The sequence below is a fragment of the Corythoichthys intestinalis genome, chromosome 6, assembly GCF_030265065.1.
Source record: "Corythoichthys intestinalis isolate RoL2023-P3 chromosome 6, ASM3026506v1, whole genome shotgun sequence".
NCBI classification, from domain to species: Eukaryota; Metazoa; Chordata; class Actinopteri; order Syngnathiformes; family Syngnathidae; genus Corythoichthys; species Corythoichthys intestinalis.
The window spans coordinates 39,269,804-39,286,274 of NC_080400.1; the positions used below are offsets into that span (position 1 = coordinate 39,269,804).

The following is a 16,471-nucleotide window of genomic DNA, read 5'->3' on the forward strand; positions in this document are numbered from 1 at the left end:
CAAATTGGGGGTCTCAGAGCGGAACTTCAAGTCACCTGAGTGTTTTACGCCATATATTTTTGTCTCTTTCGGCAAGGCCATTGTTTTTCTGGAATATTTTGTTACTTTTTAGCCATTAAAAACCAAAATAAATAAATTAGACCTGAACGGTATTGGAAAAAAACTATCATTGCCATTTTTTTCCTGGGTTTGCAATATATTGTGATATTAAATTGCGATATTATATAACTACTATATAACTAGAAGAGATAACTTGAGTAGCTCTGTTTGGGAAAAATTAACATCGAGACATATTTTGCCAAGGCTCTATACCAGACATGTCCAAAGTGCGGCCCGGGGGCCAAATGCGGCCCCTGGTCAAATTTCATCTGGCCCCCAGCCTCTGTCATAAGATCAATAACGTCTGGCCCGCAGACAGACTTAATAAATTGGTCAGCAGTACTGCTACCAGAAAATGAAGTAGCTTCCATATTAAATGCTGCTCCTCATTTACCCACTAAAAGGCAGCAGTACTCTAAGCAACATTACCCCATGTGACCCTTGACTTCCAATTTTCTAAAATGGTGACAATCAACAAAAAAAAAAAAAAAAAAAAGTTGACTGCGACAGCCAACGCTTCAAGTATAGGTGGAAACTGGACTATTTTTTTTCACTAAAATACGCAACATTTGTGTCTGCCTCATTTGCAAAGAGATTGTCACTGTTTTTAGAGAGTTCAATGTGAGGCGATATTACCAAACAAGACACGCTGACATGTACGACAAGATTACAGGGAAGATACGCAGCGAGAAATTGAAGCAACTTGAAGCTAGTTTAATTTCACAGCAGCAGTATTTTGCAAGAGCCCGAGAGCCGAAAGAGAACGCCACAAAGGCTAATTGTGAGATTGTTGAAATTATTAATTTAAAAAATTTATAAAGTAAATGTGACACACAGAATGGCTTGCTAAAATTTGCTTGAATATATTGTTCTACGTAAAGGACGTCAGCCCAGGTCGGCCCCCCACATTTTTACCACACCAAATCTGGCCCCCTTTGCAAAAAGTTTGGACACCCCTGCTCTATACTTACTTTTTGCATTAGTTGCACTAGTGTGCCTAATTTTTTTCTTCAGGTGCACATTTTTCATTGCATCACCTTTAGTGCCACACTCTGAATCACTCTCCATCATATTCATATAATTCATTCATTCATTCATTCATTCATTCATTCATTCATTCATCTTCTAAACTGCTGATCCTTACGAGGGTCGCAGGGATACTGGAGCCTATCACAGCGAGCTCCAGGCAGAAGGCGAGGTACAGCCTAAATAAGTTGCCAGCCAGTCGCAGGGCATACAACCATCCACGCACACACTCACACCTACGGACAATTTGGAGGCCGTATCAATCAGCATACCATGTACTTTTTTGGGGATGTGGCAGGACTGAGAAAACCCACGCAGGCATGGGAAGAACATGTAAACTCAACACAGGAAGGCAGGAGCCGGGATTGAACCCAGAACTGTGAAGTGGACTGTCCCACCGTGCCGCCTTCACAATGTGAATAATTTTGAATAATTAAATAGTTTAAATAGTTTAAATAATTTAACTATTAATTGAGTGAGTCCACTCAAATCCATGCACTTTGACGCTCATGCTGCCGAGAACAGTCTCTCACTTACACGATGGGTTGCCACAGCACACTTATGACTGGGATGCTAACGATGATTACTACATTTGTGCTTTTGAACTTAAGAGCTACCGAAGCTTCTCTGGCAAGATCAAATCTACAAACCTGTAATCGTCGTCAACTTTAAGTACCAAACATCAGCTATACTGGACAGCTTAGCAAGAGGGAGAGTGTGGCGCTGTACAAGCATGTAGCAGAAAAACAAATATATATATATTTTTTAATTAAAAACCGGATTTTCATCCGTCATTATGCTTTTTCCGTGATAACCGTTTCATTAAAACAATACCGGACAGCATTTAATGTATACTACAGTATATGAAGCCTCAAAAAGATAGAGGGTCACAGTTGGGTTGCAGTATCCCAGCTAATCATTTTTTAATCTCAAGCATACAAAATAAAAAATCCTTCTTCAATACTTCAGATTATCTTTTGAGTCACATTTAGATGAGCTGGAGCTGATCCCAGCTGATTTGGGGTGGTATTTTAGTCTTCAATGAACCTGACTTACATGTTTTTAGAATGTGGGTGGGGAAGGGATTCTACGCAAACAGTAGAACATGAAAAATCAAACAACCTCGGTACTCTGAGGCAAACGTGCTACCACTCATAATATTTATTTACATTTTTACCCCTTGATGCCCATTGTTGCAAAATAGTCACATTCCACAGTCCACATTCATATCAGCCTCAATGTCTTTTTAATTCCTTTTAATATATGCTTCCTGTCGCTAAATTGCATCAAATTATCATTTTTTGGCGGGGGGGGGGGGGGGGGGGGGGGCATTTTATTCAATTATTTATAATAATAACAATAATTCATTTTATTTGAAGGTGCCTTTCTGGCACTCAAGGTCGCCGTACAATAATTTAGAATTATTTATGGTTGTTTTATTATGTATTTGAATTACCTTTCTCAGCTTGCTTTATCATCTACGTGACAGCAAAAATCCAAGTAAAAGAATTTCAAATCTTTTGTTTTTTCCAAGCCGTTTTCATTGTACAATATACACCATGAAGGAACATGACGGGCGTATGTTGCGTGATTATAATATAAAAATTATTATGAGTAAGGAAAGGACACACAAGGGTGGATTGCCATCATGAGATCAAGCCTCCCAGACAGACACACACCCAACTCATTTCTTATATGTCAAAGCTTGTTTTGTGTTTTTTCATTAGCGCTCACTAGGAGTGGGAACCTCTTGGTAACTCACGATACGATACGCGATACAAAACTCACGATAACGATGATCTGACGATATTGATTACAACGATTATCGATACACTGGTCAGGAAATTATTCTAGGATATTCTACAAACAACTAATAAACAGAAAAACAAGCTTCTGCTGTGAATTGGAATGAGTAAATCACTAGTAGACGTCCAATCCATTTGAACTGGGAGGGTTACCTGTTGATGTTCAGTTACTTCCTGTTGATTTTGAGGTACTTTATGGGTCACTTCCTGTTTATTTTGAGTTACAGAACAGGAAGCGACCTGGAAATCACCCAAATTAACAGGCAGTGACTCAAACTCAACAGGAAATGACCTGTAAATGCCCTAAAATGAACCGCAAGTGACCTGTAAATGACCTGGTTTCGAATGAACGAACGTTCCCAGTCTAAATAGATTGGGCGCCGTGCATCGTCAATGCAGGCTTAGAGTTAACTGAGACACTATTATGGTAAAAGATTTTGGTAGCAACTTGTCGGTTCCTTTTTATTTTTTTTTCGACATTGACACCTTTTTAAAACGTCATCTCGATTCTTGGCAGGTGCATATCGATAACCTTTTAGGATACAAAATTGCACGATATATCACCATTTCGATATTTTGTCACACCCCTAGTACTCACCAATTGAAAAGGACACCAGCGCATGGGAAACCATAGAATGTGTTTCTATCAAATCTTCAGCCATTTCTGGTTGCAGGAAAAAGCTGGAAAATATCAAAAGTTCAGTCACGTGATCCCAACTTAACCCTGATTGAAATGACCCATTACAAAATAAGACATTACCAAAGCACTGCCCAAATCGCCGTGATGAGGCTGTGCACGAAGGACGTGGAGATATTTCTCCATCTGGTCGTGTTCTTGTGTGCAGCTTCAGGCACAGGTAGTCTGCCGACAGCGGTGTTGATACATCGAAAAAATCCGAAGGCTCCTCCGGTGGTGAGAAAGACCGAGCTCAGCTCCATGGCCCCCAAAACGCGTGAAGAGCCCGAAGGTTTGACGGCCGATTGCTCTCGTCTGTGACTCTGGTCGCCGTGGTTAACTAATTCTTGTCAGGAGAAACCCTCCAAAATCACATACCCGTGAAGTTACTCGCGCCAGATCTTGAAAGGCGTTTGTTTTGATCGGCTGCTCTTCCTTCCAAAAGCGGTGTTGAAATGACGGGTGGGGGGGGACACCACTGAGTGCGTGAAGCGGAGATTTACGTGCCTCGTGCCCGGGTTCAAAAGCTCGGTGTTAGAGGCGGACACGCCCGGCGGGGACGAATGGACAGCGAAGCCGTCACGACGACTTGTTCAAGGTTGTGAAACGGCTTCTGTTGTACAATCTCGTTCGATGCTTGTGTAACTTTTTGACAACGAGAGAAACCAAACCGACTGCTTTTCTCCGCCCTACTACAAGGGGGCGCGGCTACGAGCAAGCATGTTTTGTGGCGCGTTCAGGTTCCCCTGGAAATCCAATAAGTGAGGTGAGGCGAGGGTATTGTTAAGACACTGCTTGCAAGTTGCACATTTCTGGATACAAACAAACAGAAGAGACACATTTGCTATTCATTTATCAGATATACTTAACTCATTGGCTGCAATTGATGGAAATAGACAATCCATTCAATCCATCTTGATTGGAAAAATCAATCCCTCCCAGCTAAATTGGAATCTCTTGTGCCCTTAATGTATATGTGATATATATAATGGGTGTTATATATATAATTATGTTCTCCTTTTACCAACTACAACAGCACATACTTTGTGAATACTGTACCATGTATGTTTATATATACAGGGTGATTAAAAAAGAATTTGCCAAAACCATCACACATTTATTCATTTTAAAACCATTGAAATAGACTGAGTTATTAATTAATTAATTAAATAAAATTAATTAAGCAATTAATTAATAATTTAATAAGAATTAAAAGTCTTTTTAACAAGTGAGTAACTTTAACAAATTAAAAGTCATAATGGCTTGATGTTGTCCATGCCACTGGTGGTGGTCACATTGAGAACTTGTAAAGCATGAAATCAAAACTTGAAATTATATCCAATACTTGTTTCCAGCGAGTTATTCATTGTTTTTGTTTTTTTTTTTTTTTGCTTTTTTTAAATATACCCCAATGGTTTTGGCACATTCTTTTTGACTCACTGGCACTAAATGAGTTGAGTTGAATATATTTCAATTTAATAGATTGGATATCGATCATCATGAAATTGAGGATAACCGCGATAAAACAACTTTCTTTGGAGCAAAGCTTGCTTACCAAAGTAAAAAACACATCAAAGAACCCTTTTAAGATTGTTTTTAAAGTCAATTGAGCAGCAAGCCACTTACATTTACTACAGATTACAATGAGAGTTTTCCGATAATATAGGCCACCCGATAAAAGCATTTAAATTAATATCAGGAAAAAAAATCGGTATCGGGGTTGCGCCTATATGTTAATTACTCGTTAATGAGCAAGTCTGTCGCCTTTGAGCATGAGCCGGTCACAGCTTAACCAGCAGATGTGCTGAAAGTGACCGCTAGATGTCTCCAAACTAAGATGGTTGGGATTTGTTGCCTGAGGGAAAGACCCCAATCGTTCATGCTGCACAAATTAAATGAAAAATGAAAAAATATTGAATTATAAACTCATCATACGTAACTACTGTGTCACTAGAAAGAAATAGTCACTAAGAAAAGTCATAAAACACCTAATTATAACTTAAAATATTATTTTCATAAGCCCAGCAAAATGCATTTTGAGAATTTCCATTGCATTGGCATGTCCTATGATTCTCTTCCTATATTTGTAATGCTTTGGTCGCCCTCTAGTGGCTTTGGGGTAACAAGTCTAAATGTGATTTATTTGTGTTATTCCTTTTGATTAATTACAGACATTTTGGCTCATTTCAATTTATTTTATTTATACAAGGCATTATTTATTTATTTTTTTCTATAATTTCATTTGGTTTTTTTTTTCACAGAATGCATATTTCATTTGTAAAACTTTGAAGTTCTTACATTTATCATTATTAAAGCATCCAGTAGGACATCGCAATGCAATTAGCAATAATATGTTAAATACAATGATTATCGATACACTGGTCAGGAAATCATTCTGGGGTATTCTACAAACAACTAATAAACAGAAAAACAAGCTTCTGCTGTGAATTGGAATGAGTACATCACTAGTAGACGTCCAATCCATTTCAACTGGGAGGGTGGCATCCCTCCCACTTCAAACAGATTGAATGTCTATGGCTGTCTGTGGCAGCCATTGCCTAGCAATGAGGTAAATTTTGGGCCACTTAAGGTAATTTACCTGTTGACGTTCCCAGTCTAAATACATTGGGCGTCGTGCACCGTCAATGCAGCCTCAGAGTTAACTGAGACACTATTATGGTAGAAGATTTTGGTAGCAACTTGTTGGTTCCTTTATATTTTTTTCGACACTGACACCTTTTTAAAACGTTATCTCGATTCTTGGCAGGAGCATATCGATAACCTTTTGGGAAACAAAGTATTCTTGCAGTCGGTGTGATGTCACGATGATGTCATCTCGCATAGCATAACATGTCACCATTTTGAGAGGGAAGCACGCACAGGTAAACATCCGTAGACAAGCGTTGTCTGAAATTCATATATTTCAGCTGTGTTTTGCGTCTTTTTTTTTTTTTTTTTTTTATAAAAATGTCTTAAACATGACATTGTTATCACGAGTCACTGCCAACAGACGCGAGGAGGCGATACAACTTAAAATTAGCGTGTATTGGCCTGCAAATCTGCCCATACAAAGTCGCAGCTGATAGCTGGATAAACAATCCAAAGGAATGGCCCGCAGTGGAGTTCGGAAACATCTACACCTACCTCATAAAGTCACCCAGTAAGTTGACCTTTATCAGTTACGTGGAATATGTACTGTGTGGAACTAAGAAAACTGGTAGTATATACGGAGTGATTATTTCTGTTGTAACCGGTAATTCGCCTCCAAGCGTTATTTAGCCGTGAACACGTCACAGCAAAATAACCAATTCCCACCAAGCCAATAATATACTGATTGACCGATCAGAGCAGTTCACGGCAAAAGATAAAATAACGCTTTGCGAGTTGTCGGTTCCGGTTATAATAACCACTGCCTAGTTTATAGACCCTACTCACCTACGTCACAAAATGACGTGTCGCTGTATCCGGCCACCATATTGTCTGTCATTTTCTAGCCCTATTCTCAATGGTTTCAATTAGTCGTGCAATTTATAGAGCAATTCATGGAAGCCCCGGTGTTATCTGACGCTGTAAACTCATTGGATGCGTTGCATAAAAGGCGTTATGTGGAAAAGCTTCAATTTATCCATTCGCCAGATCCATATTTGATGCCTAAATCGATGTTTTTCGACCCGCTGTCTTCGCCCGTCTCTGCCTGACATCTGCTACCCTGATATTTACAACTATCTTGTCCACACAAAATCAGCCTATTCTGACGAAAGTTTGAAAAACTTTAAGCGCTTGGAGGCTTATAAATACTTCGTTGCTGGTTGGGTGAAACAGGTCCTCGTCCACGAAAATTCGGCAGGAATCTATCTTGTGCTCGGGAAGGTGAGTTACGAAATTTTCAATTCAAAATCTTTTGTTCTTGCTAACATCCACTGTCAAGTCTAATGTATTTCATGTCATTTGTCAATGGAGCTAGGGCTTTTAATTTTTATATGATTTAGCGATAGCACTCTCACTACATACATATATAATATGTAATAAATATGAAATGCGATAGCACTACTCCAGATTGTCCCTAGTTGAATTTATTTTTTGGCTTTTGACCTCAATAGTGAAATTGTAAATTAATTGTATGACAACTGTCTTATTATCCCCTTATCATTATATATTTTCAGGTAGTTCATTCACAACGTCTGAGTGTATGTTGTCGGCGATTAGCCTAGCAATGATCTTAATTGTGGTTGTCAGCCCAAAACCCTCTAAATATATATTAAATGCATCTTACCAGATATAAAATGACTATGCATCAACAGTGACGAGTTGATGGACAATATGGCGCGGGGGCGTGGTTGTGACGTTATGTGAGTAGGGTCTATTGAATCCTAGCAGCTAACTGAGGCAAAAAAAAAAATCGATTAAAGTTTACTCACCAGTCATAAAATGTCGGCTGCTAATGTAAGTGTGCCTGGTCCACGGAATCGTCTTCTTTTACTGTTCCTCGATTGATTGCTTTCAGCCAATTGCTTGTCCTTTTCTTCTCATGTGGAAGAATGAAGAACTTCAAATGCGGTTCCGAACTCTTCCTTGGGTTACAACCCGCAACACGGCAACTTTTAGTCATTCCGACGGAAAAAAAGACCGCAAATAAGACAAAAATTCAACGCGTTTGTACTACAATGCACGACAGAGCAACTGCTTGTGACTCGTGTTTTGACCCCATTTCAACATGGCGACGCTTTGTTGTGGCTGGTGACGCCATTAATGCCCGGATGTCCGACTGCAAGAATCATGATACAGCATATCACCATTTCGATATTTTGTCACACCCCTAGTATATGGTATATAAAGTGTGTATGTCTATTGTACATATTATATCAATGCTTGTAAAGACTTTTGGCATTTATAATTACGACATTTTCTGTTTTTGAAACATGTAACACAAAATAAGTGTAATTTTCATTTATCCTGCAACGTGGGTTGTGTTTGGGAACAAACCCATTTTCATTGTATTGTATTGTATATTTTTCATTGAGATCGTTAAAAACGCTCAGATTAAGGACGTCTCAAACCTAATAATAATAATACTGCAGACGTGACAATGTAGTCTTACTCAGGAACTATGGGAAATGTCGTTTTTTAGATGTCAACACAGAATCAGACTTCCGGGTTAAGCACAATGGCGTAGTCAGTTGCACAACACCGGCAAGCAGAACAGTCGAGTCGACTGTCACATGCTTTTGAACGCATCACGCACGCTCGTGATCGTATGCTGTTTACACCGACCGACTTTTTCCAGTTTTATCAAGCAATTTTTCACTAAAGAATACATAAGGTGAGCGTCGATCTTGTTCAGCGATTTGGGGATTATTTAGTACTGTCGTTGCATGACTATGCTGTCACTCAGAGCGCACCGCACGAAAGATGTTATGTGCGATTAAAAAGTAGCCTCATTTACTCAAAAATAAGTTTTAAATGTGCACTTGATGATTTTAAAGTTTTGCATCTCGCTGTCTCTATACGTTGAAAAGAAAATAATCCGGTTAATCTGCTTGCAGTTTTCAGTAATGTGTTTTTATGTGCATTTTTACTGTGTATGTTTTTTTTTGTTTGTTTGTTTGTTTGTTTGGTGTTTTATTTGCCGCATTTCAGGCATTATTCCTCAACAGGATAAATGGATAATAATTCTTCCATGTCATTCATAATCTTAAACAAACTGTATGTATAGGGCACACCAACTTCATCACTCATTTCTTACACAGCACACAGAAATTGAGTGGCGTGTGTTGCAGAAAAGCCTGTAATAATCCACCCATTCAACCAAACAATGGAGCATTCATGAGATTCATGTTTCAACAGTATGAACAATGAAGATCAAGGCGAAGCTTTGGAGGAGGTGTCTGGACTGGTTTGTCAGGAGGATGACCTCAATGATGGCCAGTATGTTACATGACATGTCTCTGACAAAATTAGGTGTGTGTGTCAGAAAGGTTCCAGGATTGTTGTCACAAAACACATATCTCAAATCCAAATTAAAAGATTTACCGTTGAATTCAGGCCAGAAGGTCAACCAGCACGCATACCAAGAGACCCTGCACCGTCATTCAGTGTGCGAAAAGATGCAGGCGTTGTAGGATCACTTCAAAAAGGAAAACTAGTAGTTTTGTGACAGAAGTCTTAGAACGTTTCCAACACAGCTCATACATTCATCAGAGGAATGACATTGTGATTCCGCCTCTTTGATTGAAATTAAGGATGAAAGTAGTCTCTGTGGCAGACCAGAAGGTGTTGCTTGTCCGGACGGAGGGTCAGTACAGTGCAGTCGGGAATCAGTGCACTCATTATAACGCTCCTCTAGTTAATGGTACAATTTCTTTCATTGCAAATTGAAAACATTCATTCAGCTCAGAATTCATTTTGTTTTACATTCAGTTAATGCATAATCTTTGACATTCTAGGAGCATTGGTTGGCAACAGAGTGAGATGTCCTTTCCATGGCGCTTGTTTCAATATTAAAACAGGAGATATTGAAGAGTATCCTGGTCTTGACTGCCTTCCTTGCTACAAGGTGAAATAAAAGTCAACTTTAGACATGCTTGTATTGATTCTCAAAATGTTATTTCAAGTTGCATATATTGTGCATACACAAAAAGAGTTTTCTTTCTGGTCTTAATCGTATATTTACCATTTTGACACAGGTGAATGTTCAAGATGGAAAGGTGTACGTTTCCATCAAGAAAAAGGCAAGTGAATGCAGACTAAATGGATTGAAGTAATGCACGTATGACCTAATGTTAAACAATTACTTCCTTTCTCCCCTCAGGCTCTTAAGCAAACCAGGCGCGTGAAAGAGATGTGTAATGTGTTACCAAATGTCACACATACTATCCTGCTCATTGGAGGAGGTAAGGATTGGTTCAAAGTCTGTCCATCAATGGATCAGCTTGATCTTTGATGCATTGTGAGTTTAGGCCCTGCTGCTTTGGTGTGTGCTGAAACGTTGCGTCAGAACTGCTACCAGGGCCGAATTGTCATGGTAACCAAAGATTCCAGCCCTCCTTTTGACAAGCCCAAACTGAGTAAGGTAAGAATTTGTTCATCTGTCTGTTTATTTGCAAAAAGGACATTTGTCAATACGGTGGAATCTCGACAGTTGAATACAATTCATACTGGGAGGCTTGGGAACGCTGATTGATTTAGATTTAGAATACTTGTCTGCCGCACACTGAGCGACATAGCCATAACTGACGAGCTGCACTGTCGCATAATGTACGAGCTTCGACAGCTAGCAACCTTTCACCCCCGAAAAATTGTGTCAAGGTTTTACAATAGAAGAGAAAGCCTTTATTGTCATTGTTCAGAGTACAATGAGATTTAAAGCTTTCAGGCAGTTATGACTTTTTATTTATTCATTTATTTTTCAACCCTTTCAGGGCACTCTTTTATCTCACTTGCTGCCATTGATTGGGAGAGGCGAATGAGCATTGGTTCATTTGCCCCTTAAAGTCAAAATGGACTGGATGTTAAGTGCCGTCCAGGGCACTGAAAGATGATTACTCACGGCCAATCCTCCCAATTTAAATGAATCGGACGTCTGTTACTGTCAATGGTGTGCGATGAGTTAAATACTTTGAAAAAAGTAATCTCAAGTGTCACTTGTGGCCCTTTGTATTTCTGTTTTTATTCACCATAATTTCATTTATTTGGTTTTTAATTAACATTGAGTTAGTTTGTGGCAATCTGCTTCTCCCCTGCAAATCAAGCCATGTTTTTTCGGTTAAATGGAAAATAAAGTAGAAGAGCCTGAAAACATAATACAAGGTGGTAGTTTTTCAATTTCAGAGATGTTGTTTTTCTATGATTGCGCACTTCAGCCGCGTTCGACAACTTTAGTTGCTGTGTAGCGGACCTTTTGGAAACTGCTGAGCTGCAAGGATTTCGCTATATGTTCCAGTTTCCTTTCCACGCTCATCATCGCCAAACTTTTTTTTTCGTCATTACTGTTACCCTTCTGTGATGAATACACATTAAAAAAACACAAATTTCCGAGGAAGAAGCAAAATTTCATAAATGCTTCATATGTATATTCTTTGAGCTAAAATTTTCTGAGATCTGCTGACATCCTCTGCTGGATGCCAGTTTCAAAGTTAAATAGGTTAGTGCGCTTTTGCAATAAAGGCATACGTTCCTACCAAAATAAGTCGCTTTCTGAATTGTATCAACTGCAGAGTTTCCACTTGTATTTTCATTTGCTCCATTACAATACCCCCAAAAACCAAAGACATAAGAACTTTTTTCAGGCTATGAATGTGGACATAAGCAACATTGTCCTCCGCTCCAATGAATTTCTTCAACAGTACGGGATAGAAGTGCGGATAGGGCAAGAGGTGAAAAAATAGCACATTTGTCTTGTTTAACAACATCCGATGAAGGCTGATGTTTTCATGTTTTGATTTAGGCGGTGACTGTAAACACGCGAGAAAAAGCCGTGACAATGAAGGATGGTGCTGTGCTGCATTACGACCAGCTTCTTATCTCAACAGGCTGCAGGCAAAACTTATCTTTTGTCTCACCTCAACAGACATTTTCTTTGTCAGACCATGAGAACGTGTAAAACATGTCAATATCCACAGAGCGAGGCGACTCACTTGTCCCGGTAGTGATCTGAAAGGAGTGAAGTTACTAGAGAGATACGAAGACGCCAAAGACATTCATGCTTCCTGCCTGGGCCGCAAGGCTGTTGTCGTTGGAACATCCTTCATAGGTTGTTACGTTTTTTCATTTTTAGTTGTAACAAACTGTAGACATGTCTTTTGTTGTTCTTAATTGTCGAAAATGTGTGTGTTTTTTAATTCAAGGTATGGAGGTAGCATCCTACCTCGCCAACAAAGCCTCCAGTGTTGCCATTGTTGGAACCACCAAATACCCATTTCAACAGTCCTTGGGTTCCCAAATTGGCCAAATGACCATGCAAGTAAGAAGAAATTGGGACACAATTCTGAACATAACGCTTGTTATTGTTATGACACGGTAATGCCTCATCTTTTTAAGATGTTGGAAGAAAAGAATGTGAAGTTCTACATGAATGACAGCGTCACTGAAATCAGAGGAGTGAATGGCTCGGTAATTGAATACAGTGGTACCACGACGTACGATCGCTTCGACACACGATCTTTTCGACATCCGACGTAAAATTTGACTCGTCATTTGTTTCTAAATCCAACGACGTGCTCGAAATACGACAATTTATGACAGTGTCGCAGTTTGTTTTCCCGCAAGACGGATGCACGCCGTATTTTTTTGTGAGCGAAATCAGCATGGGTTCCAAGATTGTTAGTGTAGTTGGTGAAAAAAGGAAAAAGGTGAGGCGTACCATTGAAATAAAGATGGAAATGATAGAAAAATATGAGGGTGTTGTGCGCGTCCGTGAACTTGACAATACAGCCGTAGAATATCTACTGTACGATCTCGACGGTCCTCCGTTCGCCAGTCTTTATAAGTTAAGGCGAGAATTATAATTTTTGCCAGTTTCGTCAGGTTTTTAATCTTATTTCAAAACCTGTGCAACACAACATGCCTACTGTACCCCGATGCTGAACATGAAAAGTGGGGGGAAAAAAGTCCTCTCTCATTCTGTCACATCAGCCACGTGGTGCGTTCAGGTACAGCATGCAAAACACATCTGCCACATGAGAACCCGATTCGTTACATTATTATAGGTTTTATTATTATTATTACTATTACTATTCCGATTTTTATTCATAATTTATTTGATTTGCTCTACGTAATTGTTATTTGCAATAGTTCTAGCAGTATTTATTAAGGATTTAGTGTAGGTTTTCGGGCTGTGGAACAAATTTTTGGAATTATTATGTATTCTTATGGGAAAATCCTGCTCGACATACGACCATTTCGACTTACAGACAAGGTCCTGGAACGAATTAACTTCGTATGTTGAGGTACAACTGTATTATTTTTCTTAAGCTTTCTGTTAACGAATTTGAACCTTTGATTTTAAAAATGTTACTGGAGAAAAATAACGCCGTCTTTGCAGGTGAAAGAGGTCATGCTGAAGAGTGGCACACTTCTGGAGGCTGATGTAGTGATTGCAGGAATAGGTAAATAATCCAGCAGTCTTAAATGAACAGGATTGGCAATTACTTTGGTTAGGATAATATTAAAAATATGTATTTTAAAAAATGAATGAAAAAAAAAACAAAAAAACACTGTTTTAATCCTTTAAAAATTTGTAAAGTACGTAGTTGTTTTGTTATTAGCGTGCCAAATTATAGTTATGCATTCTTGAACAGAAAAAATAGCATGAATTTTCTGACTCAGGTTTAGGTCTGAAAAGGTGAATTTAGATTGGAATTTCATATTTTTATAAAATAAAGTCAAAAAAATGTTTTGCTTCTATTAATCATAAAAAAATAGATAGTGAACAGACTACCGGTAACTTGGGGGGGAAAAAATAGCAGGGAAAATTATTTTGAAAATGGTGTTCTCGTTGTTAAGACGATACATTTTAAATAAGAACAATAGTGAAAAAGCTTAAACAGTTTTCACACTGTTTTAAATGTGCAATTCTCATGAACTATTGATAGTGAAGTGCTGGACAAGCTTACTTGCACACTGCTGACGCAGGATACATTTCCAAAATACAACCAAAATTGTCAAACTGAGGGGGAAAAAAATAGGTTGAAATTCTCTGTTCTTAAAATTCAGTTTTTTTAATTTGTGATCCATGAATTAGTAATAATAAATTCAAGTTAAAAAAGTTTTTTTTTTTAATTAATAATTTTTTAAAATGTGTGCAATTTTGCATTTTTTTATTGACGGAAGTAAACCATGAACTCTTAAAAGGTGAGTAAAGTACAACTCAATGACACTTTAACACCAAAATATAAAAACTTAAATACTGGGATTTGTCATAATGTAACTTTTTTCAGCCTATGTTTATGTTTTTGTTTCAGGTGTAATCCCTAATTCCGACTTTCTAGCTGGAAGTGAAGTTGATTTAGATCCCAGAAAAGCAGTAGTTGTTGACAAGGTGACGTAACCAGTCAGTGGCTGTCGCTGTAGTGTTCATGACTAAGTGCATGTTAAATATTGTGACAATTATATGTGACACATTTCTGCAGTTCATGAGGACCAACGTAGCAGATGTTTTTAGTGCGGGAGACGTCACCTCCTTCCCTTTGACTATTCGAAGTGATCAACGGGTCAGTGTGGGTCACTGGCAAATGTCACAAGCTCATGGTAGGACATGCTTCATTCTGTTGAACATCATGAAGCTCATGTTGCATTTTTGCACCCTCAGGAAGAGTTGCTGCCCTCAATATGCTGAATATACCTACAAAAATAGAGTCTATACCTTTCTTCTGGACTGTATTGCTTGAGAAGAGTATCAGATATGCAGGTAGTGTTTTTATTTATTGAATTTCAGATCAAAGTTCTAACTGCCAATGTACTTTTTTTATTGTAGGTTATGGGGAGGGCTACACAGAAATTGTATTCAAAGGCAAAGTGGAGGAAAGAAAATTTCTGGCGTTTTATATTAAGTAAGTAGATGCTGAATATTGCCTAATATGAACAACTGTTTGCGCCGATCCGTTTTCTGTGCAACTTGTCATCATTGAACGAATAATTGATTAATCAATGGATTGACTAAATGATTTACTGTATTTCCTTTCTGTTTCTCGATAGAGATGACACTGTGGTGGCGGTGGCCAGCCTCATGTTTGATCCCGCTGTGGCTCAGCTGGCAGAGCGAATGGCAGCAGGCCAGCGCATTACAAAAGCGCAGACTCAGTGAGTGTGATTATTCACTTATACAAAAGAAGCTACATTTGAGCAAAGCGGATATTCAACTGCATTGCTCATGCTCCTGCATGGCGTGCAGTTTGTTCAATCGCTTGTTCAGGTTCAAGAGGATGATTATGAATTGTGAAAAATAAAGAATGGGAATTAAGGTGTTTACATGTGTACTAAAATAGGGTGATATTGAGGATTTTTTCCCCCTTTTGATACCATCTAAATTTCCTTATCTTTGTAAGAAGTTACAGCACATGTATGTTCTATGACTCTTTTTCTATCCAGATTAGAAGACCTGAGTTGGCTCCAGATGTGAGGGGTCTGAATTACATCTCACAGACGAAGAACACAACTGCTATCTGTCTTGATCCCATCTACTTATCGCCTCTGGCAATTTGAAAGTCGGTCAATGTCTGTCTGCCCTGCTCTTATCACTTCCATATTCATCAAGACACCAGCAACAACAGAATGGATGCTCTCCTCCCTCTCAATATTGCTCATTATTTAGCTTGAATTATATACACAAGTTAATTTACATTATATACAGTAAGCTACTAAATGTTTTCAGAAGATGCATCAGTTACAGTGTGCTGTGCACAACCTAAAAAAATATCAGGGACAGGAATAATGCAAGAAACATTCAGGCTTAATAACAGTATTTACGGGTACGTCTGTTTTAGCTTGGACTAGACACGAGTTCATGGCTACTTCGTGACAGATTTACTTGAGAAAAAAAAGCTAATTAGCTGGAAAACCACTCCACTTGCATAATAGTCGTAGCTAATATGAAATGTGTGTGCTGCAATGCCTGGTGTATGATGATTGTTTACTGTGGATAAGCTTTAGTTCTTTTATGTCAGTTTTGGTGCACTCTACATGCCAATGATTGTTACATCATCTTTGTATGTTTGCATATTGTTTTATTGTTGCATCTAAATTCTTATAAAATATTTCACTGAACATTGTGTATATTTTCTAAACAATCAACTTGAAATACTGCATTTATTTTCAATGTCATCAGCTCATTGTATGTCTTAATTTACCAGTTACTGTAGCCTATATGCTT

General features: G+C 38.5%; 2 protein-coding genes across 5 annotated transcripts in view; one reads left to right on the top strand and one right to left on the bottom strand.

Annotated features, from left to right (window-relative positions):
• Positions 1-4,289, bottom strand: part of tlcd2 (TLC domain containing 2) — a 39,572-nt gene extending 35,283 nt beyond the window's left edge. For both annotated transcript variants that reach the window (XM_057839517.1, XM_057839516.1), the window contains exons 1-2: positions 3,691-4,289; positions 3,529-3,611 (exon numbers count right to left, since the gene is read on the bottom strand). In XM_057839517.1, coding sequence (XP_057695500.1) covers positions 3,529-3,611; positions 3,691-3,869 — 262 coding nt within the window. In that variant the 5' untranslated portion in view covers positions 3,870-4,289. The remainder of the gene's footprint in view (positions 1-3,528; positions 3,612-3,690) is intronic.
• Positions 3,726-16,383, top strand: aifm4 (apoptosis inducing factor mitochondria associated 4). Of its 3 annotated transcripts, none has more exons than XM_057839512.1 (19): positions 3,726-4,372; positions 9,451-9,531; positions 9,846-9,955; positions 10,050-10,159; positions 10,290-10,334; positions 10,415-10,496; positions 10,563-10,675; positions 11,892-11,978; positions 12,050-12,141; positions 12,225-12,355; positions 12,450-12,565; positions 12,643-12,714; positions 13,646-13,709; positions 14,565-14,641; positions 14,733-14,850; positions 14,912-15,010; positions 15,077-15,152; positions 15,298-15,402; positions 15,691-16,383. In XM_057839512.1, exons 2-19 carry the CDS (start codon positions 9,452-9,454, stop codon positions 15,719-15,721), a joined length of 1,608 nt encoding a protein of 535 aa, XP_057695495.1. In that variant the 5' UTR covers positions 3,726-4,372; position 9,451; the 3' UTR covers positions 15,722-16,383. The 3 variants fall into 3 exon arrangements, with proteins under 3 accessions (XP_057695495.1, XP_057695492.1, XP_057695494.1); XM_057839509.1 differs by lacking the exon at positions 3,726-4,372 and adding an exon at positions 8,759-8,926; XM_057839511.1 differs by lacking the exon at positions 3,726-4,372 and adding an exon at positions 8,759-8,926 and having other exon boundaries at positions 9,846-9,898.
• The last annotated feature ends 88 nt before the right edge of the window (positions 16,384-16,471 follow it).

Coding starts and splice junctions, on each gene's coding strand:
- aifm4 (XM_057839509.1), top strand. CDS start 8,826: ATGCTTTTGAACGCATCACGCACGCTCGTGATCGTATGCTGTTTACAC. Junction 10,497..10,562: donor TATCCTGCTCATTGGAGGAG/GTAAGGATTGGT, acceptor TTGTGAGTTTAG/GCCCTGCTGCTTTGGTGTGT. Junction 14,851..14,911: donor GCAAATGTCACAAGCTCATG/GTAGGACATGCT, acceptor TTGCACCCTCAG/GAAGAGTTGCTGCCCTCAAT.